The sequence below is a fragment of the Lutra lutra genome, chromosome 6 (genome assembly GCF_902655055.1).
Source record: "Lutra lutra chromosome 6, mLutLut1.2, whole genome shotgun sequence".
NCBI lineage: Eukaryota > Metazoa > Chordata > Mammalia > Carnivora > Mustelidae > Lutra > Lutra lutra.
The window spans coordinates 138,692,907-138,720,412 of NC_062283.1; the positions used below are offsets into that span (position 1 = coordinate 138,692,907).

The 27,506-nt window shown below is 41.5% G+C and overlaps 2 protein-coding genes across 6 annotated transcripts in view; one reads left to right on the forward strand and one right to left on the reverse strand.

Annotated features, from left to right (window-relative positions):
• The window catches only part of RMND1 (required for meiotic nuclear division 1 homolog), a 43,436-nt gene extending 30,484 nt beyond the window's left edge, over positions 1-12,952 (reverse strand). For 2 of the 4 annotated variants that reach the window (XR_007128284.1, XM_047734901.1), the window contains exons 1-3: positions 12,782-12,951; positions 8,264-8,781; positions 1,288-1,396 (exon numbers count right to left, since the gene is read on the reverse strand). Coding sequence is in view for 3 of the 4 variants with exons in the window: in XM_047734901.1 (XP_047590857.1) it covers positions 1,288-1,396; positions 8,264-8,767 (613 nt within the window). In the remaining variant the exon portion in view is untranslated. Of the gene's footprint in view, positions 1-1,287; positions 1,397-8,263; positions 8,782-12,781 lie in introns of all 4 variants that reach the window. The other 2 variants (XM_047734899.1, XM_047734900.1) reach the window with 2 other exon arrangements.
• Positions 12,953-13,203: 251 nt separating this feature from the next.
• On the forward strand, positions 13,204-27,441 carry ARMT1 (acidic residue methyltransferase 1). Of its 2 annotated transcripts, none has more exons than XM_047734891.1 (5): positions 13,204-13,356; positions 15,410-15,515; positions 15,919-16,163; positions 21,902-22,067; positions 25,708-27,441. In XM_047734891.1, the coding sequence occupies exons 1-5, from the start codon at positions 13,316-13,318 to the stop codon at positions 26,473-26,475; spliced, it is 1,326 nt and encodes a 441-aa protein (XP_047590847.1). In that variant the 5' UTR covers positions 13,204-13,315; the 3' UTR covers positions 26,476-27,441. The 2 variants fall into 2 exon arrangements, with proteins under 2 accessions (XP_047590847.1, XP_047590846.1); XM_047734890.1 differs by having other exon boundaries at positions 13,222-13,443.
• Positions 27,442-27,506: the final 65 nt, after the last annotated feature.

The following is a 27,506-nucleotide window of genomic DNA, read 5'->3' on the forward strand; positions in this document are numbered from 1 at the left end:
GGGCAATGGGACTGGTACTAGAAGCTAGCCAGGCTGTGGTGCACAGGGTCAGACTGCTGACAGCCTTTGTAATCAGCCAAGGATACACCTGGGAAATTTTTTATCATCATGGTTCTGGACATAAGCTCTGGTTTTCTCAGTTAATTGTGCCTGTTTCTATCATCAAATGGCACAAGGAGTCTGTACCAGCCACCGAGGCCGAAAGAGCACAGTGACATTTCATGTGTTTCTTATGGGGTCAATGACCCTTTGAAGAATTTTCTAGGTAGCAGGGAGGTTTTCAACCTGCTGTTTTTGCTACTTAGTGGTAAATTCATTAATTTCCATCAGAGTGTTCCAAGTTACTTATTTTTTAATACAAAACAGGCTCTTATTTCAAGAATCCTTCCTGATACTATCCTAAAATTCTGTTAAGTTTAATTCTTTTTTTCAATATTCTTTGTATTTCTCATTTCATTAATTTCATTAGTTTTCAAGTATCAGATTGTGCTGGTAAATTTTTCTATAAAGGCTCTCCCTACGTTTCTGTTAATTGCATGGTTCTTCTGTAACACTAAAACAACTTTTTTTTTTAAGATTTTATTTATTTATTTGACAGAGAGAGAGAGATCACAAGTAGGCAGAGCAGCAGGCAGAGATAGAGGGGAAAGCAGGCTCCCTGCTGAGCAGAGAGCCTGATGTGGGGCTCCATCACAGGACCCTGAGACCATGACCTGAGCTGAAGGCAGAGGCTTAACCCACTGAGCCACCCAGGTGCCCCCTAAAACAACTTTTTAATGCAATAGAAATGAAGTGTCACAGCCTTTGATCATCCCAAGTCACAGTGATCCTACAAATAAAGCTTAATAAACCATACTGATTTTAATCTGAGAGCTAAGTTCTGTGTAAATACATTTTAATTTCTTATCTTTGCCATTTGTATAAAGAGACTCAACATCATTTTCGTGATACAATCCTTTATTTTTTTTAAAGATTTATTTTAGAGAGAGAGAATGTGCGCATGGAAGCGTGCAGTGGGGTGCGGGGGCAAAGGCAGAGGGAGAGAGTCCCAAGCAGACTCCCCACCAATCGCGGAGCCCAATGTGGGGCTTGATCTTATGCCCTTGATCAGGACCTGAGCAGAAACCAAGAGTTGGATGCTTAACCAAACATGCTACCCAGGCACTCCTGATAGGATCTTCTAAATAGAAAAAGGAATGTAAACAAATGCATATTTAAGGCGTATCACAGGAAAATTATTTTCCAATACATTTTAACATACTTGGCCCCAGGTTCAAGAAGATGTACCTCTAGGCAAGCTGGTTACTTCAACGTATCCGTGGGAGGCCAGATCTTGAGAGAGAGTCCCGAGATGGTATTCATCTGCAGTCGCAAACGCTGTGCAGTGCATCAGGTCCTATTTGGGCGACATCAGCATGACACAGGTTACCAAGAGGTTAAACTGACGGTGATCACCTCCCAGCACTCCATCTGGCAAACCAAGCTCTTGAGAGTTTTCATCAAAGCTCTCAAAGGCTCATACAGGGAACACGATGAGGGTGAAGAGAAAGAAGGGACAGGGAGATGGATTTCAGCCCAGTCTATGAGGACTTTCTCCTGCCAGCCCCCAAAGAGATGTAACGGGCTATCCCGAAACAGAGCTGCTCCCCCAGTGGTGGTGGTGTAAGTGCAGATTGAACAAAAGATACGGAGAGGGTTAAGGCATCATACGGCCCTGGGTGGGGCCCGTATGACACCCAGGCGAGCCCATCATGGCAGCATTATTTGAGGCCATGTGATAATTTTTCACTAGTCTCATACAGCAGAGAGGGCTTCACATCTACGAAGGAAGTACAGAACTCTTACTCTGGTTACTATTAAACAAAAAGTTGTGTTTATCTGATGATGTGTCCGGGTTTCGTTAGTGCATGGAGTCTTGTCTGTGTACATACATGTACATCTGTGCTGTGTGTGTGCAGCACACAGAAGGTAAGGGGCGTGGCACAGCACATTGGTCTGTCTCACTGTAAGTCACAACCCATCCCTGGGACCTGCTACCGATCTACTTGGTCCAAACCAGCTTTTAAAAAAAATTAAAGGGGGTGCCTGGGTGGCTCAGAGGGTTAAGCCTCTGCCTTTGGCTCAGGTCATGATCTCAGGGTCCTGGGATTGAGCCCCGCATCGGGCTCTCTGCTCTGCTCAGCAGGGAGCCTGTTTCCCCCTTTCCCTCTGCCGGCCTCTCTGCCTGTTTGTGGTCTCTCTCTCTCTGTCAAATAAATAAATAAAATCTTTAAAAAAAGATAAAAAGAATTAAATACAACAAAATAGAAAATATTACCATGCATCATTCAGAGCATAGGTTAATGTTATTTTATGAAGTTCTTTTTTTTTTGGTCACATATGCATATCTAAGTACGTATAATATAAAATATATTTCTCACTAGAGGATGAAGTCCATTAAGTTCAAAAGCTATTGGCAAAGGTTTCATGAGTTTGGTACAGAATCTGAACAGATTTTAAGAAAAAAATCAGGATGACAAAATACCTACTTATAGCATTGTTGTGAAATTTAATTTAATTTTTTAAAAAGATTTTATTTATTTATTTGACAGATGGAGATCACAAGTAGGCAGAGAAGCAGGCAGAGAGAGGAGGAAGCAGGCTCCCCGCTGAGCAGAGAGCCCGATGCAGGGCTTAATCCCAGGACCCTGAGACCATGACGGGAGCCAAAGGCAGAGGCTTTAACCCACTGAGCCACCCAGGCGCCCCAAGATTGTTGTGAAATTTTAAAAAGCTGATGAATGTCCATTACTCAGAATCACGGCTAGCACAAATGGTCAATATGTGTGAGATTATAGTTATCACTATTACGGGTACGGGTATGTTTAAACCATCGAGATTTATGGGAGGAAAAAAAGTTTACCAAGTAATTTACATCTGAATTTTCGTATGTTCATAATTTTATATTTCCGACCAGAACATGAGTGACTCTATGGTCATGTGACACCTATGCTGCTTTGGCCCACCACTGGTTAAAAGAGGTTTATGAGTCACTGAATCAAAATTTACTCCTAGGAGTTACTCATCTCAGCATTAAGCCCTTTCCCTTTCTGTTACATTCCTAGTACAGAGTTTCAGAAAAGTAGTATATTAATTTCTTCCCCTCTCCCACGTTTGTTACTTAACTCCTGGCCCTATTGCAAGAAATGGCCTAACCCTGCCTAACCCTTTTCCTTAACCCATTATGCCGTTTTCATATGTGGTTTAAAAAGTAGCAGAGGAATAAAGAGAGGAACTGAGGATACACACAAACCGAAAAACCTAACATCCATCAAATATCCAGTCATCACCGAAATGATTTTAACTTAATAAGAAAAAAAAAAAAGGAAAGTCAGACAAGCGGAAATTGCTCTCGGATGTGAGGATAAATGAATGTAGGCCGCCCTCCTTTTGCAGGAAGGTATCTGATAAGCTGATTCCCAGACTCACTGGGAATCAACCTGTGGATAAATCATATGGATTCATACAGCCAGAGTATAGATAATATAGATAGTTACAGAGGAATCAAGTACATGCTTAAGGTTAGAACTGCTAATACTATCTGTTCTTTTCAGGCTCCGTGGAGTTAGGAAGAGCTGACTGGACGTGTGATTTAAGCTGGATGAAAGAGAGGAATCCTGGTGACAGGCATCAGGAAAGGCCGCCGTGGGCGAGCTCCACTCTGCAGGAGACCCAACGTATTTACTGAGGCTTGCCAAGCAAAAGCACAGTAGGTTCGGCTGGACATGAGAATTACTTCTGTGACTACTACTTGACATGCTTTGTCTGGGCCGGAGGGAGAAGAGCAGGAAGCACAAAAAAGATAAGAGATGAGCAGAGGGGTGCCTGGGTGGGTCAGTCAATTAAGTGTCCAACTCTTAATCTCAGCTCAGGTCTTGATCTCTGGGGCATGAGTTCAAGGACCCGTACTGGGCTCCAGGCTGAGTATGGAGCCTACCTAAAAAAATTGGGTCACCTGGGTGGCTCAGTCAGTTAACCATCTGCCATGGGCTCAGGTCATGATCCCAGATCTCAGGTCATGAACCAAGAAAACATCTGGTTTCTGCAGTCCTGGGATAGAGCTCTGAATCAGGCTCCCAGCTCAGTGTGGAGCCGCTTCTCCCTCTCCCTCTGCTGCTCCCCCTGCTGTGTTCTAGTTCTCTGTCAAATAAATAAATAAAATCTTAAAAAAAAAAAAAGAACCCTTTAAAAAAATTTTAAAAAAAGAGAGAGAGAGAGAGATGAGGAGATAAGAGGGCCCCAGCCCTAGAACTATTCCAGTGAATGATCTTCCCGTAACTGCACCGGAAGTGGCAGAGGACAACTGTGTCTAGAATCAGAATTGTAACCTGGCAGCTCAGAGAACTATCTAACTCAAAAGGTGACCCATCTAGTGTTGTTGTTTCGTTTTGTTTTGTTTTGTTTTTTTTTTTAATTTTATTTACTTATTTGACAGACAGAGATCCCAAGTAGGCAAAGAGGCAGGCAGGGCGGGGTGGGGGGAAGCAGACTCCCTACCAAGCAGAGAGCCCGATGCGGGACTCGATCCTAGGACCCCCAGACCATGACCTGAGCTGAAGGCAGAGGCTTTAACCCACTGAGCCACCCAGGTGCTCCTGTTGTTGTTTTTTTTTAAAAGACTTTATTTATTTGTGAGAGAGAGAGAGAGAGTGTGTGTGTGTATAAGTAGGGGAGCAGCAGGCAGAGGGAGAAGCAGGCTCCCCACTGAGCAAGGAGCGAGATTTAGAACTCGATCCCAGAACCTTGGGATCATGACCTGAGCTGAAGGCAGGTGCTTAACCCACTGAGCCACCCAGACGCCCCCCCAACTACTATTTTTAAGATCTGAATTCACTGTAACAACAAATTGAGATTTCACACAAAACCCAGATTTCCACCAACTCTCGATCAAGCAGAAGGTCTGGCAATGATCAACTGAGGTTGAGGAAGGGGTCCCTGTTCCCCAGCACACCCAGGCCCCCCAACTCCCGGCTGTCTCCTGCCTACCCCACCATTATGTGTTACTGACCAGACTCGTCCATGCACTACTGTGCACTCTCAAGGATGGGACAAGGCAAGGCATTCAGTCACCGCTTCCATGAGAAAACACATTGAGTTCCAAAGAGATTAAAAATGAATCTCAAAACAATCTGTTTTTACTTAGCCAAGGATTTTTACAGACTTTCTAGAGATTGTCACCTTTCCTTCTCTCGCTTTCTCCTGCTTGGTTTGGCTCACAGTTCTGGCCAACATCACACAGCTCACCTGGCGTTGCCACACTACTACTCTCTGTATCTTCCTTAAGCATCTTGATTGCAGTCTCTCTCTAACTTATGGCTTCTTCTATTAATAAATGATTCACAAAGTTCTTCAGTTTGATTTGTTAGATTTTTTTTTTTAGTTTTATATCCCTCAAGTTTCAAGATTGTACTCAAATCCATTTGGTAAAGGGAAAGTGAGGCCCATGGAGTATGTTGTATTCACACGCCCCCCCCCCCCCCCCCCCCCCCCCGTTGATGATACTGTTACATTGTGAAAAGCTTTTGTTTTCATACAAGTTTTTTTTTCTGGGTTTTTATAATGAATCACATATCTATATGTAGAGAAAACAAACTTCAGGGTTTAGGATGGGATCAACAACTTGTTCTTAAATAAATGTGCCAAATTAACCTAAAATAGTTACTGGATTTAAACACCTAAGCTTGGGCCTTTCTATTTTAAAGTGTTAAAAAAACAAAAACAAAACCCTAAAACCCAAAGCCAAGAAAGCCACAATATGTATTTCATTTTTCTGGCCACAGAAAACATGTTCCAGCAGATGGGGCTAGAAATCTATATATGATTCTTGTTTTAGCGCATCACACACTCTGATGGAACACTTTTCTTGAAAAAGAAAGTTTATTTTTATTCACATTCTAGTACTGAAGAAAATTAATGCGTTACTGCAATGTTGTTTCTGTATCACAGAAAGAAAAATGCATGTTTTTGCTGTTATGTATAGACTGCAGATGAAAGTTATAAAACACAAATACATTTTACATTACTAGTACAACACTTCGGCTCTCCAGTTTTTTGACTACTCTCTGTGGCAAGAAAGCCTTTTGAATACACAGTACACATAGGCATATAGATCAGTAGCTGACACAAAAAATTCACGAAATAGTATTAGCTCTACCATGAGTAATACATTCTGATGCTTTCTATTCTATTTCACTAAAAAATGCCCCAAGAACAGACAGACAACTATGAACAACCCCCAAGATAACTTTGCAGCACACAATGGTGCTCCTCTGAAAACCACCAGCAGGCCCCTGGCCCCTTCCCTATCGTGCCCATCTCCATGCTGCTTGGGGCCGCAGCTGTCATCCTCCACCATCCTGAGACACAGGACCCGTGACCAAGAGGCACTTGTTGACCTGGTAAACTACGAGCCAATGGCACATGGGCTAAACATCTTAGTAGGTTCATCTCCGCAAGTGACACCAGGTAAAGATTTGATTCCAGGAGAGCGAGCGAGCTCAGGAGCCTGTGTGGGGTTCCAGACAAAGCACACATGCTCTCTGGAACAAGGGAGAGTCCTTCCTTTCTCAGTCCAGAGCAGGAGAAAAGGCTATACTGCCACAAAGCATTCACCAGCCCCACGATGCCCACGTGACAACGGGGTACCCCCTCCAGCTGGGGCAGATAAAAGCCAGTCTTCTGCTTTGGGGGTACAGTACCTAGTCACACCTTCCTTCATTGAAGGAAGTCAACTATGCAGTCGGAAAAAAACAAAACAACACTAATTAAACATGCTCAAGGTCTACTTCTCAGAATCAAGATTTTAAGACAGACATTCTAACCTGTTTTTTGATAGATTCAGAAGGCCTGATCAAGTTGTAAATATTTACGTTCCCACTTTTAATGTGGATGACTACGGACACCAAAGATCCCTTTGCCTCCCTTCTCTCTTTTCCAACTTAATAAACATTTATTAAGTATTAGGTACGGTTCTAGGTATTAGGCAAGATACAAAAGTGGGCAAAGGGCTTGATCTGGACCTTAAACAGTAATGATCATTTAGAACGGAAATGCAATTGTAGCTGAGCAATTCCCATAAACCTCTTTTTTTTTTAAGATTTTATTTATTTATTTGACAGACAGAGATCACAAGTAGGCAGAGAGGCAGGCAGAGAGAGAGAGGGAAGCAGGCTCCCCGCTGAGCAGAGAGCCTGATGTGGGGCTCGATCCCAAGACCCTGAGATCATGACCTGAGCCAAAGGCAGAGGCTTAACCCACTGAGCCACCCAGGCGCCCCTCCCATAAACCTCTTAACAGTGAATTAAAAAAAACCCCTTTGACCCTCAAAGGCTAAAGAAGCAATACCTCTCACTTTTTTCTGACTGTACCTTGCCATGTCATTTTACTACTCGATCTCATACAGTTACCACAGGCTAATGAGTGCTTACCTGTCTGCACAGCTACTAAAAAATGTTTTTTTTTTTAAATTTGATGACAAATTTCTACAGTCCGAATTTTTCTTGTTTTAAAATTTATTTGACAGAGATCACAAGTAGGCAGAGAGGCAGGCAGAGAGAGAGGAAGGGAAGCAGGGTCCCTGCCAAGCAGAGAGCCCGATGCGGGGCTCGATCCCAGGACCCTGGGATCATGACCTGAGCCAAAGGCAGAGGCTTTAACCCACTGAGCCACCTAGGCGCCCCAAAATGGGCTTTTTTTTACAGTACCGTTCCAACACTGGACTTAACACACTAGTCTTCTTCCTCAAAGTTTCCTTAAGTCAATAACTAATCTTTTCATAAACTGTATTTTTATACTTAATTGCTTAAACTTTGTCTTTATACATACTATTAATTCTTAAAACTTAGATGTTGATTCCCTAGGGCACCAGTGTAGTTCAGTTAAGTGTCTGAATCTTGATTTCAGCTCAGATTATGATCTCAGGGTAGTGAGATCGAGCCCCACTTTGGGCGCTGTGCTCAGAAGGGAGTCTGCTGGAGATTCTCTCTCTTCCCACCCTCGCCCTCTGTCCCTTCCCCTACTCACATGAGTGTGTGCTCTCTCTCAAATAAATCTTAGAAAAAAAAGAAAAGATGGTGGTTGCTTTTGGATATCACAGATTTTACTATTAGGCTTCAAAGGTCTTGCGGCCAGCTCTCTTAGGTTCACCTAAGGCTATGTTCCATGGACAACAGTAACAGTGCAAGTGATGATTACAAAACAGAATACCACCACCACACGTTTTTACCTCATTCACAGACAAAACTGGAAGGTTGGTCCTGGATGGCTGCCTGGTCCTCGATGCTTTTAGTGGTCTCTTGATTTGCGGAAAGTCTTGTTTAGGAACTAGTGTTTCCGTTGATGGAGATGAGTAATGCCGCTCTAATATTTTTATAAACCACTTAGAACCTAAGAGATTTGGTCTGTGAGTCACTTTCCTGTTAGTACCAAAAGATTTCCTGGTTGGAAGGTGCATTTTTTCATCCTGGCGATGCGCAGCATTTAATGGAGAGAGTATGCTTGTATTTGAGATTTTTGGACTCATTTCCAGGACCGGGGACTTACTCAAACCACCAGCTGCTGTCTCAGGAAAGAACAAATCCAAGTTCTGACTTCTCATCACGGTGCTGCATGTTGTAGTCTCAAATTCTTTCCGTGGCTTTAGTGTTCGATGGGTAAGTCTTTGGCACTGACATATTTTTGATAAAATACAGTGAGATCCGGCCAGGGCTCTCAATAGTCTGGCTGACATTACCACATCCCAAGCTAAAAGAAAAAGAATTCGAAGTTCAAAGTGTTTTTTTTTTTCTGCATGTTTTCAAATATATACAATATTTTCCTCGGTACTAAAAATATTTCTGTAAAAACATTTGCAAAACAAATACACCTTAACCTAAGTCTAGTAAAAGAATGAGGTTAAAAAAGTAAATACAAGTGTAATTACAACCTAGGCTTTTCCAAGTCCAAAGACAACATGATAACCACTGTGCTATATTACCTACCTCTTGAAGGAAAAGAACCAGGGCGAGTCACAGCCATGTTTAGAAGCTACTACCTCTAAAATATCTCAAAAGCTGGAATTCCATGTTTAGTTCTAGTCCAAGTAGCTATTATAGTTCACCTTTAATTAGTACTACTCCTTGCCAGTTGAACCAGTGGGTTTTGAAGAAACTAATTATAAAAAATTTTAGAAATTTGTATACACTGGTTCTCCCCTATTCTCTTCTACGAAATTCTTACCTTGGAAACTAAAGACTCCCTTCATACAGGCCACGCAAAGCACTAAGACAACGCAAAAGGAAGAGGATAAACAAGTAGTGTGTTTTCTCTCTGTCTTTGTAGAGGAAGACAGATGTAGCATTTAAGGTGTCTGACACACACACACAAAATTTAGGTTTTGTTAAAAATTGGGCCACATCTCAGGAAAGTGAAATTTTAATTGCACAAACTACATTAAAAGGTTAAAAGTATATTAGATTGTTAATTACTCTAAAAGCTCTCCATAAGCTTTGTGTGTTAGCACCAACTACAACCTCATATGCTCGGTGTCAAGCATTCCACTCCGAACTCCATGTCTGGTCTTTAAAAATGCACTCCTCTTCCTCATTTCCCACAATGCTTCAACCCCAATAGGACCAAACAACTCAAGGATCCGAACAGCCTGTTAGTGCCCCTCGTTCCCCACTCCTCACTTCTACCACGCTCAGTAGACATTCTGTGGTCTACCGCCTCTCCTTCCCCCACATACCTCGAATCGCTTGCATCCCTTTCTCTCCCACATGCCCATGTGACATCACATCCACCGAAATTAAATATAATTCACCTAATATGTGCCTGCCTCTGAACGTGGCCACAGACAACCAACCAACTAACCAACCAGGCCAACTGGTCTCACTTTAAAATCATGGCCGCCTCCTTCAGGAACGCCTTTCACGGTGCTCAACACCCATAACCCATTTCCCTACCAGAGTCTACTCTGTGCTCTCTCCTCATACCTTCACTGCTTCCTCTTCCCTTCTCATTCTTGAAAGACCTTGCTTCCTCTTTCATGGACAGAACAGAAGAGAATTTCCACAAGCTCTCACCATGATCCACCTGCCCAATGTCTGCTTCTGTGCCTATGTATTTGGTCTTCCCTTCCACTGCCACAGACGAGTTGCCCGTGGTCCTACCAGGAACCAGGTCCTCCATGTGCACACCAAGTCTCAGCCCTTCCTGCCTCTAGCAGGAATGGTTAAACCCTCCTTTCCTCTTTCGTGCTATTTGTTTTTCCTTCTTTCCAGCATATATATATATGTATATTCCATATGTATATTCCAGCATATATGCTGGAAAGAAGTCTTAATATATGTATGTATATATATGTATATATTATATATATTAAGACTTTATATATAAAGTCTTTATATATATACATATGTATATAAAAAAATATATATATATACATAAAGTCTTAAAATACATATGTTTTAAGACTTTATCTATCCCAGAGAGAAAGAGAGCAGGAGGAAGAGCAGAGGGAGAGAGACAAGCAGACTCCACGCTGAGCACAGAGCCTAATGCAGGGCTTGATCTCAGGACCCTGAGCCGAAACCTAGAGTCAGACGCTTAACTGACTGAGCCACTCAGGTGCCCCTTTCCAGAATATTCTTATTAGCATATGACTATGCTTTAATTTCTCTCTATCTTATAAAAACAACTCTCCCCTGATCCCATCTTTCCCTCCATACACTATACCTTTGCTCTCAGTTCCTTTCCTTTAGAAGTTTTATTAACTATCTCTAACTCCTCTGATTTTCTTGAATCCACTTCAATCAGGCTATCATCCCTACCACTTCGCCAAAACTCCCTTGGCAAGGCCACCAATGAGTTCCATATTTCTAAGTCCAGTGGTCACTTCCATCTTCGTTTTTACTGACTTATCGGCACTCCACCCTCCTTCTCCACTTGGCTTCTGGGATAGGACACTGGCCATTTTCCTCCTACCTCATTGGTTGTAACTTCCATCTCTTTTGTGTTTTCCTATCCCCTCAACAATCAAAAGCACCATGGCTCAGTACTTGGACCACTTTTCTTCTCTATTCTCAGCTCCTTATATGCAACCTACACATTGATGAATAGAAAATATTTATTCCTAAGTCAATATGATGAATAGCAAATATTTATTCTTAAACCACTCTGATAAGCATGAAAAACACAACATGCTTAAAACTGAGCTTCTGAAATCTTCCCACAAGTTCTATTCTTCCCACAGTCTTCCCCACTCACAAGATAGCAATTATATTCTTATCTTTGCTAAAGGCAAAAACCTACAATCCACCTTGCCTTTTCATTCCTCATACCCAATATATCAGCAAATCCCACTGGCTTTATTTGCACCAGGTCTCAACCGACACTGCTACCACCCTGGTCTAAGCTGCTGTCTTTCCCATGATTACTGTAATAGCCACCTAATGGGTCTCCCTGCCTCTGTTCTTTGTCTCCTGCAGATTCTTCTCAACACAGCAACAAAAGCAATCCTTCGAAGACCTATGCCAGATCACATCTTTCTTCTCGCACCAAATTTCATGCTACCCTCTCCTCTTACTTGAAATAAAAGCCAAAGACCTTAAAATGGATGCATGGTCCTACATTCTCGGACCCTTTATCTCTACCTTAACACCTTAACACCTGCTACAGCTCTATGCCTTGCTCATTTTGCTCCAGTCACTCTGGATCTTGGTATTTTTTTTGTACTGGCTGCTCCTTATGCTGTTCTGAGAATCTATAAGGCTCATTCTCTCACTGCCTTCAGATCTTTGCTCCAACAGATCCCACCCAGCGAAGTCTTCCCAAACCACTTCATTTAAGATGCACAACTATCTTCCTCTCCTGTTTATTTTTCTACTGCATTGACCATCACTTGAATGCCTTGTATTTCTAATTTGTCAACTCATACAACAAAGATGAACTGAGTTCCTACCATGTGCCAGACTTTGTCCCAACTGCTAATACACATGAAAATAAAACAGACAAAAATCCTTGACTTTTGAAACTTACATCACATTGGAGATGACAGAGCATTAACTGGGTGAGTAAAATATGTTAAGCAGTGACAAAGCTAGGGGCGCCTGGATGGCTCAGTCAGTGGAGCCTGGGGCTCTTGATCTCCAGGCTGTAAGTTTGAGCCCCAGGTTGGGTGTAGAGATTATAAATAAATAAATAAATAAATACTTAAAAAAAAATAGTGACAAAGCTAAAGGAGAAAACAGAAGAGGAAAGAACAGATTTCGCTCTCCCTTCTGTAGAATGTAAATTTCTTGAGGACAAGACTTGTCTTCCTTCCATGCTGTGTCTTCTGTGATCACAGAAGTGCCCAGTATACAGCAGATATTCAACTCCTATTTTCTGAATGAAATACAAGGCAGCTACTCAGTTACTGGGCACATTTCCTATTTCTTAACAGTAATATTAAATAAGAAAACAGTATCAGCCAGGTTACGATTCAACGGATAAGGGGCGCTAATCTTTGGGAGCATGCCTTCCAATTCCGTAAGCTCATTTTTTTTTTAATCTTTGCGGTAAGCGTTATGCACTGGCTCAGAAAAAGGTTCAGTTTAAGGGTTTATGGATTGCGTGCTTTTCCACTCCCAGATAAGTCGACCAAAGAACACCGCAGCGGTTCCGGTGAAACCTGTGACCCGAGCGGTTCAGAGTGGCCGGGATCAAAGGTGAGGACCGCTGTAAGGGCCCGTACAAGCTGGCTAGGGAAAGGCCGTGCACTAACCTCTCCGACGGAAAAGAAGAGGGACGTGCCAGGCGCACAAGCTTCCGCGACCCGGCTGCAGGTCAGATACAAAGCCGTCCCGAACCTCCCGCTTCCCGCAGCCTGCACTGCAGCTCCAGCGACCCTCCCAGCGCCCGCGCTGCGCAGGCGCGCAGCATCCCAGGCCCGGCAGAGCGTGAGCCGCCGGGTGCACGTGACTCCCGGACCACGTGACCCGCGTCGCCGCGACCTTTTCCGCTCCCTAGTGCCTGGTACCTCCCGGTCCCTGCTTGCTTCCGCCTCCGCCCGCTTCCTTATTCCGCTGCTGTCGTCGCCCTCAGCTGTCCCCGCCCTCGTCCCCGGAAGATGTCGCTCTCCAGCCCTGCCGGCCGTTGTTTGTCTCTTGCGTGGGCACCAAATAAAGTTTCTTCATTCAAACGCATTTTTTTAACCCATGCCCCGCCCTTTCTCAGCCCCTCCTTGGCGCCGGAACCGCCTATCTCGCGGCAGCGGCGCGACGTGAGCGTCGGCGCCGGCACCGGCGTGGCGGGGGTGATGGCAGCACCTCCGGCGTCTCTCTCGGGACGGGACGAAGGGTTCGTGTCTCTTTCCTCGCCCAGTCCCTCCGCTGCTCTTCTTCTCCCCGCCTCTGCGGAAAGCCGGGCCTCGTCGGGAACGTCTGGGTAGCCATCAGGGGAGTTGCGGCGGGCCGGGGGCGCCCGGTCCGGTCATTGGGCCCCACTCCCTAGTGCCCTGGCTCGGCTCCCTCCTCCTGGCGGGGAGCGAGGCGGCCCGGGCTGGGGGCCGAGCCCTCTGGCTGCGGCTGCCCGCCGGGCTCCGGGCTCGGATCGGCTTCCAGCCTTCTCCCTGACTGCTGGGAGCGGACGACGCACCCCGCCGAAATCCTCGGGTCACCCCGCTTCTGTCTCCTGTCCTTGTTCAGGCCTTTTAGTAGGCTTATGTTATCATTTATGGCGAACAGTTAACTTGTGATCGGATGCTGCTGTTTTGTTTTGTTTTACTCGTGACCGTCGTGAGAGTTTGTGCCTCCTCTCTCCCCCTTTCAGGGTGTTACAGCGGCATGGCTTTAATCATTTTTTATTTATTTCCTCTAATAAACGCACTTTCGGAGGCCTCCTTTTTCTGCAGAAGTTAGGAATCTTGGATTTACTGAGAAATGTTTCTTCCTATTGCTGTTGAGATTAATTCGTGATCTCACTATCAGTGCCTGGAGGTTCTCGCTTTTTACGTGTCATATCACGGATTTCTAGATAAAAGTTGTGGGCGACCATAAAAAATACGTATTTGTATAAATTGGATGGCGAAATTTGTATTTTGAGATACGTCTTGCAAAATATTGCCCCCCAAAAAGGGGGGGGATGGGGGTAACTAGAGGAAATTGACCTTAACAGGAGTAGGTTGAGGCTGGAGAAGCACCAATGGCCCAAAATTTGAGCAGGCACTCATTCAGTCATGCAAAATATAAGGGAGTGTGTGGAACCTTAAATTTTGAGCTCTAGGTTCCTCTGGCTCTACCTTAGTTCTGGCCTCGGACTTTACCCTCCCAGATGCAGTTCTTTGAGGAAACCTTGAGGAAATTTAGTACTGTTGACCCTTAAATAAGGTGGGGGTGGGTGGAGGTTAGGGCCCCAACACCCCTCCTTTCCTCTTTTTTTTGAAAATCTGCATATAACTTCTGACTCCCCCAGAACCTGCTTACTATATTTTGTGTCTGGTGATCTGAAGATATAAATGAACTGGTCAGCTAAGTTTTGTGCTCTAAAAATACACAGAATTTCATCACTTCCTGAAGTCTTTTTTCTAGCTGAATGATATGCATTTGCTTAAAAATTAATTATATATAAAATGATAATCTATAAATCTTGATTTTTGTATGCCTAACATCCAGAGTACTGTAGGTTTTTTTTTTTTTTTTAATGCAAGTATGCTCAAGTTTTTCCTCCAGATTTTTTCATTCTTTGACAATTCTGGAAACTCTTCTGATTTTTTGGTTGGGAGAGTGCAGTGGTAACATGCCTTAATTTTGGGGGGGCAGAGTAGATGGATGGAGTCATTGTGCAGGTAGAGAAGGCAGGAGAGAAAACCTTTGAAGAGAATTAAAATGGGCTAAGAATATAGACTAAGAGAAAAGCTGGTTTATGAATATCTTTTATTCCTCATGTTCTAGCACAGTAGAGGCTTTCACACGTTGTTACATCTGTTGCCTCATTCATCTAAGTATGTGAAGTCACTTAGTAAGTAATAAACCCGAACAAGAGCCTGTTTGAAGTTTGGTATAAATTATTTTATCCTATTTTTTTTTAAAGGATAAATCCTTTTTCTGTCCTATTATATTGTTAAGTCAGTTTCTGATTCAAGAAAATAAAAGGAAGAGAATGGGAAAGATAAGAATCATGGAACAGTCTGAAGGGGAGAATCTGGGACTAGAAGCACCAAGAATGTTTAGCTTTCATGACATGTAACACCAGAGAAGTTTTCGGATTTTCCTGTCTTAATATAATAGACAATGGTGGCTTACTTTATAATGCTTGTAAGAAAAGGAATTTTAATTCAAATGAAACTGGAAGATGGCCAGTCTGCTGGTATTAACACTAAGTAACATACTATGTATGTGACTCTCTTTTCTAGATCGTTTGCGTATCTTACAATTAAAGACAGAATACCACAGATCCTAACCAAGGCTATTGATACATTGCATCGACATAAAAATGAATTTTTTGAAAAACATGGAGAGGTAATACTGTGTTTTAATTTTAATTTTTTGTTAACTCTAATAGAAGCACATTAGTAGTTTTCCATCTTTGGTAAGGATCATTTCTCCTCTAGAGAAGAGCTCTGGTTCCTTAGAAGAACCTTAAACAAACAAAAAAGGCAGAATAGGTAGGACAGGATAATGTGTGTGTTCTTTGATTTTCAACTTAAGAATTCTGAATTTCAGTGTTTATATAATTGTAAAAGACATAAAATGTAGCTTTGAAATCTAGTATTTTTTTTTTCTTTCTTTAGTTTAGGACCTTAAAAATGTGTTATCCTAGAGGACTTATTCCTATATAAATTAACTATTTACCTATATAAATTATATATTTAGATTATTCACATATTTTTAAGCATTTAAAAATTTTTTCATGTTTCTGCAGAAAGGCACAGAAGCTGAAAAGAAAGCAATTTCTCTTCTTTCTAAATTACGAAATGAATTGCAAACAGATAAACCAATAATCCCTTTTGTTGAGAAGTTTGTTGATACTGACATATGGAATCAGTACCTAGAATATCAACAGAGTCTTTTAAATGAAAATGATGGAAAACCCAGGTGGTTTTACTCTCCTTGGTTGTATGTAGAATGCTACATGTATCGTAGAATTCATGAAGCAATTATCCAGAGGTAAGTATATAACAAATAAATGTTTAGATGACTTGATGCTTTTTTGAAATTATAAAATGATATGTTTAAAAATAAAAACCAGTGGAAGCCGGAATTCAGTTCAGCAGATATTAACGGCAGTATCGGATGTTTCTGCAAATGTTACTGATATAATAGATTCTTGGCGGTTATAACCCAGTTGCCAGAATTGATGTAAGGTGAAGTATTAGAGGGTGCCTGGTTGGCTCAGTCAGTACAGCATGCCACTCTTGACCTCAGGGTTGTAAGTTCCACCCCCACATCTGGTATTGAGATTATTAAAAATGAAATATTATAAAAGATACAATATCTGAAGTGGGAACTTAAGATTAAACACTTTAATTTTAAGAATTAAAAATCCTTACAAAGACTTACTTTTAGAATAAAATTGTATTGAGCAAAAAGTGTTAATTTGAAAAAATTATTTCAGTGAAACAAGATAGGACAAAGGAAGCATATTTTGTTTATAAAAAAGATAATATGTCCGTTATTTTGGGGTAAGGAGACAACAGAACAGTGAATCACGACAGTGTTTTTTGCACTATCTTCATTAATTTTTAGCCCTTTTTTGATGGCTAGAATGGAGACAGACTTTAAAAATTAAACACATATCAAAATCACTTTTTATAGGCTTCTTTATACTAATTTAATTTTTCCTAGGAAAATTCTGATACGGAATTGATTTAGAGAGAGAAGAAAATGTAATGTGGATCATCCTTTTAGGTCACTGGTTACAAAACTACAGGTTTGCTAGATAAGAGGAATTCTTTGGAAGCTGTCCCTAAAAATAGGAAAGAATAATTAAAAGCAATTGATCAAACTAGCACTAATAGTAAAATAAATTATTTGGGGAAACAATTTGAGTGTATTCGTTAGCTTTTTCTGTTTTAATCTTTAGAAATTATTTTTTATTTTTTATTTTTTTTATTTTATTTTTTTTTAATTTTATTTATTTATTTGTCAGAGAGAGAGAGAGACCACAAGTAGGCCGAGAGGCAGGCAGAGGCAGAGGGAGAAGCAGGTTCCCTGCCGAGCAAGGAGCCCGATGCGGGACTCGATCCCAGGACGCCGGGATCATGACCCGAGCCGAAGGCAGCCGCCCAACCAACTGAGCCACCCAGGCGTCCCTAGAAATTATTTTTTAAATTAAAATTCTTTTTTAAGATTTTATTTAGTTTTAGAGAGAAATAGCGCAAGTGTGAGGGGCAGAGTTAGAGGGAGAGAATCTCAAGCTGACTCTGTGCTCAGCAGGGGCCCGACACAGGGCTTGATTCCAGGGTCCTGGGATCATGACCTGAGCCGAAACTAAGAGTCAGATGCTCAACTGCACCACCCAGGCACCACTAGAATTTATTTTTTAAAGTCACAACTTATTTTTGCTGAATAAGGGTATTTAATTAAATTAATTGATCATGTCTCACCCTGCACCCACTGTTGAATAAACAAACATATTTTAAAACTTTTGCCCTGAAAGCAAAATACGCTCTCAAATATCTGGCACATGGGAGACATCTGAGTGAGATGATAGCCACTACCGGAGCTGTCGTGTATTGAACACCAGCTGCTTTCCAGTGACTGCAGCCCAGTGAAGTGTAGCATTCTATGGTTTCTGCTGAGGAAATCGAGGTCTGATGCTGCTAATCGGTTGCCCAGGGTTACACGGCTAGTCAGTGGTATAGCCAGTACTTGACCCTAGTCTATGTAAATCAGCTTAGATCCCTCATTAAACCATCTTTTTCCAAGTAGTGGGTTTGGATGTCTGTCAAGGACTAAGGTGAGTGAAATTCTGGCTGATGGTTTCATAATTCTGAAAAACATCCATGGTATGAACCAAAGCTGCTGAAGTGTTGAAACATGGGGTGGCTCCCTGCACGGGGTTGGAGGGGTTTGAAAGTTAGAAAGGTAAAAGGAATATGTTTCTGAGTTTGATTTTAGAGATAGATTGGTTTCAGAATTAAAAAAATACTAGGGTGGAAGTTTATGAACCTGGCTACACATTTATAACCCAGTTGGGGAGGACATTTTTTTTTTAACATGAAGAGTTTGAAATCATTTTATTAAAATAAATTCTGGTGGTTTAATTTGTCTGTGGTGGGGCCTGGGCAGCGGTTTTCTTTCCATGCCTCGGAGAGATTCTGCACATCCTGCCTGGATTGATGGGCACAGGTTCGGGAACAGCTTGTTAAAAGGGGTCAAGGGACGATTTAGCTTTAAGTTGCAGGAACAAGGATGTTAGTCATGAATGTGGAACTCTCCTCAGGTGATCCCTGTGGCAGACGCTCAAAGTCAGGGAATTTTTAGCAGAACTCGGGTTTTAGGTCAGTGTAAGGAAGAAATATTCTATAGTAGAACTAGTACTGAAAGTTTTTACATGTCCATTTCTTTTTTTTTTTTTAAGATTTTATTTATTTATTTGACAGAGATCATAAGTAGGCAGAGAGGCAGGCAGAGAGTGAGGGGAAGCAGGCTTCCTGCTGAGCAGAGAGCCCGATGTGGGACTTGATCCCAGGGACCCTGAGATCATGACCTGAGCCGAAAGCAGAGGCTTTAGCCCACTGAGCCACCCAGGCACCCCTGAATGTCCGTTTCATAGGTGGAATTCCTGTGCTGGGCCAGTGATAGCTCCAGTGACTAAGAAGGGTCTTGACTTCTAGAATCACAAAGCACTATTTAAGACAAGTTTATGTTGATTTTGTCCCTTATGGAGAAATAGACTTAAAATTTTCTTTGTCAAGGTGTATGTTTTAGTTTTTATCAGTGTTAAATGGTTGAGTAATCTAAGACTCAAAATGTCAGCCATATACAAAATTTAAATATATTAAGTAAATATACTTCAGATATTGAAAAATGAAAGTATGGAGAAAACAGACATTTTACGACTTTTATTAAAGTATAATATGCATCCAGAACATATCTTAAGTGTTCGGCAGTCTTTACCTGAACGCGCTTATGTCCCAAGCACCCAGATGAAGAGGCAGAATCCTCGCATATGGCCCCTTTTGGTCCTGCCATTCCTACCCCTCAAGGATAACACTATCCTGACCTGCGTTAGTTTTGCCTGTTTTTAAACTGCATTTAAATGAGGTTATATTGGATATAATTTTATGTCCGGCTTTTTCCATTCAGCGTTATGTTGGCGAGATTCATCCATATTGTTTCATATAAACACGAATCCTTTGCATTGCTGTATCGTATTGTGTTATATGAATATATCACAATCTGTTTATTCTATTGTTGATGGATATTTGAGTAGTTCCCAGTTCGGGGTTTGTGAAGAATGCTGCTACAAACCTTCGAACACATGTTTTTCATGAGCAGACTGCTGTATTTCTGTCGGGTGTACATCTAGAAGTGAATAACCGGGTCGTAGATTACGCACATGTACAGCTTTAGTAGATTCTAAAATAGCAAACATTTTTAAAATCAGAAATATATATGTTTACTCTTAAATACAAGGAATAAGGCTCATCCTTTTTTTTTTTTTTTAAAGATTTTATTTATTTGACAGAAAAATGTAGCGAGAGAGGGAACACAAGCATGGGGATAGGGAGAGGGAGAAGCAGGCTTCCCACTGAGCAGGAGTCTGGTGGGCGGGCTCGATCCCAGGACCCTGGGATCATGACCTGAGCCAGGGGCAGATGCTTAACGACTGAGCCACCCAGGTGCCCCAAGGCTCATTCTTAATACGAGGTGTGGCTTTAATGATTTTATTAATAAAACATTAGAACAAGGATTGGCAAACTTTTCCTGTAAAGGGCAGGATAGTAAACATTTTAGACTCTGGGGGCCACATGGTCTTTTTGCAGCTGCTCAGCTCTGTCCTTGCCATGCAAACCAGCCACAGGCAGTACGTAAATGAAGAAGTGTGGCTATGCTTCAATAACATGTTCTTTGTGGACATGAAATTTAAATTTCGTATTTCATAAAATATTCTTTTTTCAACCATTCAGCAATATAAAAATTGTTCTTAGCTTACAGGTCATACAAGAACAGGTGGTGGGCCACACTGGGTCTGCGAGCTAGTTTGCTGACCCTACACTTGAACCAGTGCTTCCAAATAATTTTTATCTTTTTAAGTCACCCTGAGAGACTGATTTGTTTCAGTAATGCCTTCATTGCCAAAAACATCTTTTAATTCTTTGGAACCTCTTTCAGAGCCAGTGTACAGCCTAAAAAAAATTAGCCTCACTATTTTTTAGTTGTTACTCATTTTTGATTAAAAACAATCTATTACTCCATTCTATTTACACACATCATTCTGCTGAAATTGCTCTGAGTGACTTTGGCTCCAAACTCCAAAGGATAAGGATGTGCTGTCGCTGATAGGACATTCAATAATGTGCCACAAGTTCTAAAGAAAATTCTAGAAGTGCTTTGAGGAATAGCAGCATCCTTGGAATAAGGATGTAGCTTCCTAGGAGACTGGAAGGAGATAGCAATCCAGAGGATGTATAAATTATGGTATGTGTTTGTTTTTTAAGTCAGTCCCACATCAGTCACATTGTTTTTGTCATAAGGTAGATGACCCTTGGAAAAAGTTGCTACTTGGGGCGCCTGGGTGGCTCAGTGGGTTAAAGCCTCTGCCTTCGGCTCAGGTCATGATCCCAGAGTCCTGGGATCGAGCCCCACATCGGGCTCTCTGCTCAGCAGGGAGCCTGCTTCCCTCTCTCTCTCTGCCTGCCTCTCTGCCTACTTGTGATCTCTGTCTGTCAAATAAATAAATAAAATCTTAAAAAAAAAAAAAAAAGAAAAAAAAAGTAGCTACTTAAGAAGATCAGGTGATCTGAATGTCTTTTGTGTTTGGTTCTATAAAGTGTCCGATGTTCTTATTTATACCTTGCTAGTTATGTTGTTCTTAGGCCAGTATTAATATTATTTGATCCCTCATAGGATAGCATAAAGCCCCAATACATACATCACCATTGGTCAAAACCCAAAAAACTATATATATATATATATGGTCAAAATTTGTTATAATAAAATTGACATTAATATTTTCTGATTTCGCTCAAGTAGTTGTTGGGTTCCCATAGTACTTTGTTTGACTCGATTGGTAATTGCCATATTGTGTTCAAATATTGATATCTATATGTTTGTTTCGTGGCACCCTGCCACACTTAACACCAAGAAAATGTTTGTTCAACTGAATTATCTTGAAATGTTGTTTCTTTCTACTTTTGCTCTGGAAACCCTAACTGGATAAATAATTATTGATACATCACTATAATTATTTCGAATTCCAGTAAAAAACTTGATTAGGGAACTTCTGACAGTGAACTAAAATGACTTCGGGGATTTATTTTGTGTAATTTGATCAAATTGATTTATTTTATGTAATTTGATAATTATTCTTTTTTTGTAACTTGATTTATTTATTTATTTTTAAAAGATTTTATTTGTTTATTTGACAGAGATCACAAGTAGGCAGAGAGGCAGGCAGAGAGAGAGGAGGAAGCAGGCTCCCTGCTGAGCAGAGAGCCCGATGCAGGGCTCGATCCCAGGACCCTGGGACCATGACCTGAGCTGAAGGCAGAGGCTTAACCCACTGAGCCACCCAGGCGCCCCTTGATTTATGTTTGATACAGTCTCTGTTACCGGTGATTTTTGAGATTAGCTGCTTCTACTCTCTTTTCTTTAAAAACTACAATTACCCAAATGTTAAAAAAAAAAGATACAGAGTTCTATAAATGTTTCTCCTATATGTTTTTCTCCTTCTATAGTCCACCAATTGATGACTTTGATGTATTTAAAGAATCAAAAGACCAAAATTTCTTTGAGTCACGGGAATCTATCATTGCTTTGTGTACTCACCTACAAGAGGTGGTAACAGCCATCGAAGACCTGGATGAAAATCAGCTGAAAGACGAATTTTTCAGACTTCTTCAGGTAAACATGATAATTAATCTCCTGAGTATATTTGTGTGTTTAAACAGTTAAAAAATAAAGTGGCCTTGATTTAACAACAGAGCACGTGTATATATTGTCATTGAACTTATAACCACTTTTTATCATTTTAACAATAGTGTTATTCAGGAGCTGAAAATCCACTTAATCTCTGAAAACGAGTTTTGAAATCTCTTCAGCTGGAGGTGATTTTAGTGGCACACCAGTCCTCTGGCTTCCTAGCCTCGGTCATTCTTGAGAGAGTACTTCACAGTCATTTGGTCGGCCGAAGTTGACTTGGACTTGAATGCTGGTTCTGTTACTTATTTGTGTTGGACCTGAGGCAAGTGACCTCATGTCTCTGAGCTACAGTTTTTTCATCTGTTAGATAAGGATGGCACTGTATACCTCGTGAGAATGGAAGCAGATGCAGTCGCGTCAGCCTGGAGCACAGAGCCTAGGACAGCCAGCCTGCTGTCACCATCAGGTGGTCAGTGGCCTGTTTAATACGGTTTTATTACATTTCTTCATCAGTCTTGCATTAAGTTTAGTTTTTCCCATTCTCATTCGAACACATCCGTAAGATGTGTTATTAGAATCAGAACTATTTGAAAATGTGGGGTTTTACACCGCAGTATCCCCAGCCCTCATCTCCCAGAAAAAGTTAGAAACATTTCCAGAAGAAGGTGCTCTTAGGAAATGCCACGAAGAGTGATAAAGCAGGGCGGGAGAATGGGGATGTTGGGGGAGATGCAGGGGTGCAGTTTTAAGTGGAGCTGCCAGGGAAGGGCCCCAGAAGGTGACGGGAAAGTTGCAAAGGAGGTGAAGGGAGTGGGTCAAATGCAGGTCTGGGGGAGCGTTCCTGCCAGGGGACCCGAGGTAGGAAACTGGCGGGTGTGTGAGGGAAGTTGCCAGGGGATTTTGCAGGACGCGATCGAGGTGACGGGCCTGGAAGGGCCTCGTAAGCAAAGGTAAGATTTCGGTTTTTACTTACACACTTTACTTAAACGCTGTTAGAGGGTTTTCATCAGAGGAGTAACAAGGATTGATTTGTTACAAGGATTACTTCTCAGGACACACTGACGGGGTACAAGGCTGGACGGGGAAGTCTGTTATTTAAATTAAAAAAAAATTTTTTTTTAAAGATTTTATTTATTTATTTGGCAGAGATGACAAGCAGGCAGAGAGACAGGCAGAGAGAGAGGGGGGAAGCAGGCTCCCCACTGAGCAGAGAGCCCGACGTGGGGCTCGATCCCAGGACCCCGGGATCATGACCCAAGCTTCAGGCAGAGGCTTAATCCACTGAGCCACCCACGCGCCCCAAGGGGAAGTCTGTTATTAACGTGACTCAGGGAGGGATGACTGGACCAAGAAGAGGTGTTAAATGTCCCTAGTATTCTGAAAATACTTTGAAAATAGAGACTGCAGAATCCTGATAAAACTTTGAGGGCAACCAGAGTAAGCTGTGTGATGATTAAGAGGGAAAGGCTTATTTAGAGTTCGGAAGAAAAGTTGTCGGGGTATTATTAATAAGCCTTGTTATTTCCCCCAGTTGGAATTGTCCTTTATGCTTAGTTTAGAATTAAGAAAAGAAAGAAGAAAAGCAGTAATATGTCCGCCCTTACCCGTAGCTGGCCCATCCTGTCGGGAACAGTCTTTGAGGAGGTCTTTGTCCCACGAGTATATTAAGTTGTGAAGAAGAAGGAATAGCACTCTGTTTTCTGTCATTGAATGTGGCCAAGTAAAGGAGGCCAGAGTCGCCTTCCGTTAGTACTCATGACAACCAGCAAGTTCACCTCCTGCAAGAAACCAGGGTATTTTAGTTTGCAGGGAAGGTTGATCTGTTTTTAGAAGCCCACTGTCCACATGAACATTTCAACGCCTGCTCTGTTGAACTGGATGCTGGGCCTGTGAAGGGGAGAAAAACAGACAGTCCTTGCTATGGTAGAACTTGTAATCTCAAGGGACTTCTGACAGTCAAGTAATGGTAGGACTCAACGTGGAATTACAAACTGGAAGGTGGTGTGAAGGAAACGGCGGCAGACAGAGACCCTGAGGTTGGCTGAGGGGTGCCGCCGCCCACATGGTTGGGTTTCTGCATCAGATGGACACTTACTATGTAAGCCTTAAAAACATCCATTCATCTGTCTTTTATTTTATTTTATTTTATTTTTATTTTTTAAAGATTTTTTCCCCAATTTTTAAAAAAGATTTTATTTATTTTATTTTATTTTTTATAAACATATAATATATTTTTATCCCCAGGGGTACAGGTCTGTGAATTGCCAGGTTTACACACTTAACAGCACTCACCATAGCACATACCCTCCCCAATGTCCATAGCCCCACCCCCCCCTCCCCACCTCCCTCCCCCCATCAACCCTCAGTTTGTTTTGTGAGATTAAGAGTCACTTATGGTTTGTCTCCCTCCCAATCCCATCTTGTTTCATTTACTCTTCTCCTTCATCTGTCTTTTTTTAAAAAATAATATTCTTAGAATGTGCATTTTCGTCTTTGAATCACACAAGAGTAGAGTCTGTTTTGGCTCGTATTTATGGAGTATTGGGTGTGTTAGTTAAACACACAATAAAACACAGGACAGTATCATGTCACCTCTCACAGTACCTCTACCAGGTAAGTGCTGTTATGTCATTTTTCCACTGTGGGACCTGAGCCTTCAGGAGCGTAGGTACTTTACCAATGGCTGTTAACTGGAAATGCTGGGATTTGAACCCATGTCTGTTTGATTCTAGAGCATGTACTCCTAAACACGTCATTTAATGACAGCTTAAAGGGGCTCTGTACCATTTTCTATAAAATAAGCTTGAGTATTATTTCAATTTAAAATGGAGTAGTAGATGATTGGAGTTGGATGGGTCTTTAGTAGACATCAGCTTGCCCAATTTCTTTTTCAAGTAAGAGACTTAAATCCTGGAGAGTGTGCCTGGTCCCAAGATTATACAACTAGTAAAAGAAACAGCAGTTTGGGGAGGAATGTGAGGGAACAGGGAACTTACTTTTCTCTTGACTTTGGATTTTTATTTTTATTTATTTATTTATTTTTTTTAAAGGTTTTATTTACTTGTCAGAGAGAGAGAGAGAGCGAGCACAGGCAGACAGAGTGGCAGGCAGAGGCAGAGGGAGAAGCAGGCTCCCCACAGAACAAGGAGCCCGATGTGGGACTCGATCCCAGGACGCTGGGATCATGACCTGAGCCGAAGGCAGCTGCTTAACCAACTGAGCCACCCAGGCGTCCCTTGACTTTGGATTTTTAAATACACTTTGTAACCTCTTTTTACAGTGTGATCATATTCTAATATCTGCAAGATGAAAATCATTCTGATTTAAGCTGTACAAAGCCGTACAGATCGTTAACATCATTCAAACTAGTTTTTAAAAAAATTATTACATAGTGACCAATTAAATGTTTCATTGTCTTAACCTTGTTTGTACATCATGATGGGAACAGAATCTTTGTGTTATTAGAGAAGTTGTAGATCTGATGGATATTTTATGTTAAGCATGTTGTAGAAATAAATTTTATGAATAGTTCTAGCAACGCCCCCTCCCCCCATTTTATACAATAGAGTTTTTGTCATGTATTCAAAAGAAAAGTGAAAGTTTTGTACTTTTTCTTTTTCAGATTTCACTGTGGGGGAATAAGTGTGATCTGTCTCTATCAGGTGGGGACACCAGTTCTCAGAAAACCAATATAATTAATTCTTTGGAGGAACTAAAACCTTTGATTTTAGTGAATGACATGGAACATCTGTGGTCACTGCTTACCAACTGCAAGAAAACAAGAGAAAAAGCGTCTATTACCAGAGTAGATATCGTCTTGGATAATTCTGGGTTTGAACTTGTTACAGATTTAGTTTTAGCTGACTTTTTGTTGTCCTCGCAACTGGCTACTGAGATCCATTTTTATGGAAAAACGATTCCGTGGTTTGTGTCTGATACTACTATCCATGATTTTAACTGGTTAATTGAACAAATGAAAGAGTCTGATGAAAAGTGCATGTCCAAGTGTGGGGCTGCCTGGGAAACCTATATTAACATGGGCAGGTGGGTTTACCAGGATCATATATTTTGGACTCTGCCTCATGAATTCTGCGTCATGTCTCAGGTTGCTCCTGACCTGTATGCTGAACTACAGAAGGCACATTTAATTTTATTCAAGGGTGATTTGAACTATAGGAAGTTGACAGGCGATAGGAAGTGGGAATTTACTGTTCCGTTTCATCAGGCTTTGAACGGCTTCCACCCTGCCCCTCTCTGCGGCATACGGACATTAAAAGCTGAGATCCAGGTTGGGCTGCGGCCGGGGCAGGCCGAACAGTACATGGCCTCTGAGCCCAACTGGCTGACCACTGGCAAGTATGGGGTATTGCAGTTCGATGGTCCACTCTGACTTGCTTTAAGAACTCTTAGGTTGTGTAGGGAGAGATGACAGACACTTAGCGTCCCCCAAAGGAGCGTGTGCATTTAGTCCCAAGGGTGCTGTGCATCGGCTCTGGGGAGCGTGGCTTCTCAGTGTTCATTTCCATACGCTCTGGATGCTCTTCTGTTTGGGCTTTTAGCCCCACTCATTGGGCAGTAGAGGGATTGAGCTACTTATAGGTATTTAGGTTGGAATTTTAATAACTTATTTCAAGTTAAACGCATAATTTCAAGTGATTTTAATGAACTTACTTTTAATTGGTCAGAAAGTAAAATATAAGACAGTTCTGCCTTTAAAGTTAGTTAACATTCTTTTAATGCTATGCTGCATGGTACTTAATATTCTAGGAAGCATGGGATTTTATTTAATTTGTTTTGGAGCTCTAGAACTAAGGGCTCCGTGAAGACAAACATCTTCAATGAAATAGGCTTTGAAAAGAGAGGCATTTCTTAGAACTGTGATACTTGAACAATGGAAGTAAAGATTACCTCATAAGTTAATTCTAAATTTTGTTCTCCTTGAACTTTATTTCATTTTAAATAACCTGTTTAATTTGCACGCTTTTGTATTTTAAGTGACCTGTGGGATGGATAGCGGGAAACCCAAAATTGAACAGAATGTAACAAATGGTATTGGAGAAGTGACACCTTTTATGTTCTATTTGTGATATCCATCACCAACCGAAATACATTATTTTGATACATAAGTGCTTTAAATGAACAGGTTTTTAGATTGTTCTGCAGTTTTTTAAAAAAATGCTTTAGATAGAAAAGATTCTTGTCATTGAATTTGGAGTACTAATTGTTTATATGCTTACCCATTTTTTTGATGACCACTAGATAGTAAAGACTCTTAAGTTTCAGTCAGTTTGTTTTGAAACTGAAATCGGTAATAAACCTGGAAATGTTTCCTTGATGATATAATAAAATGAATTATGCTAAAAATCTTTTTGGTTTCATTTTCCAGTGGGAGAAAGTCAAGAAGGGAAGGTTAAATATGAG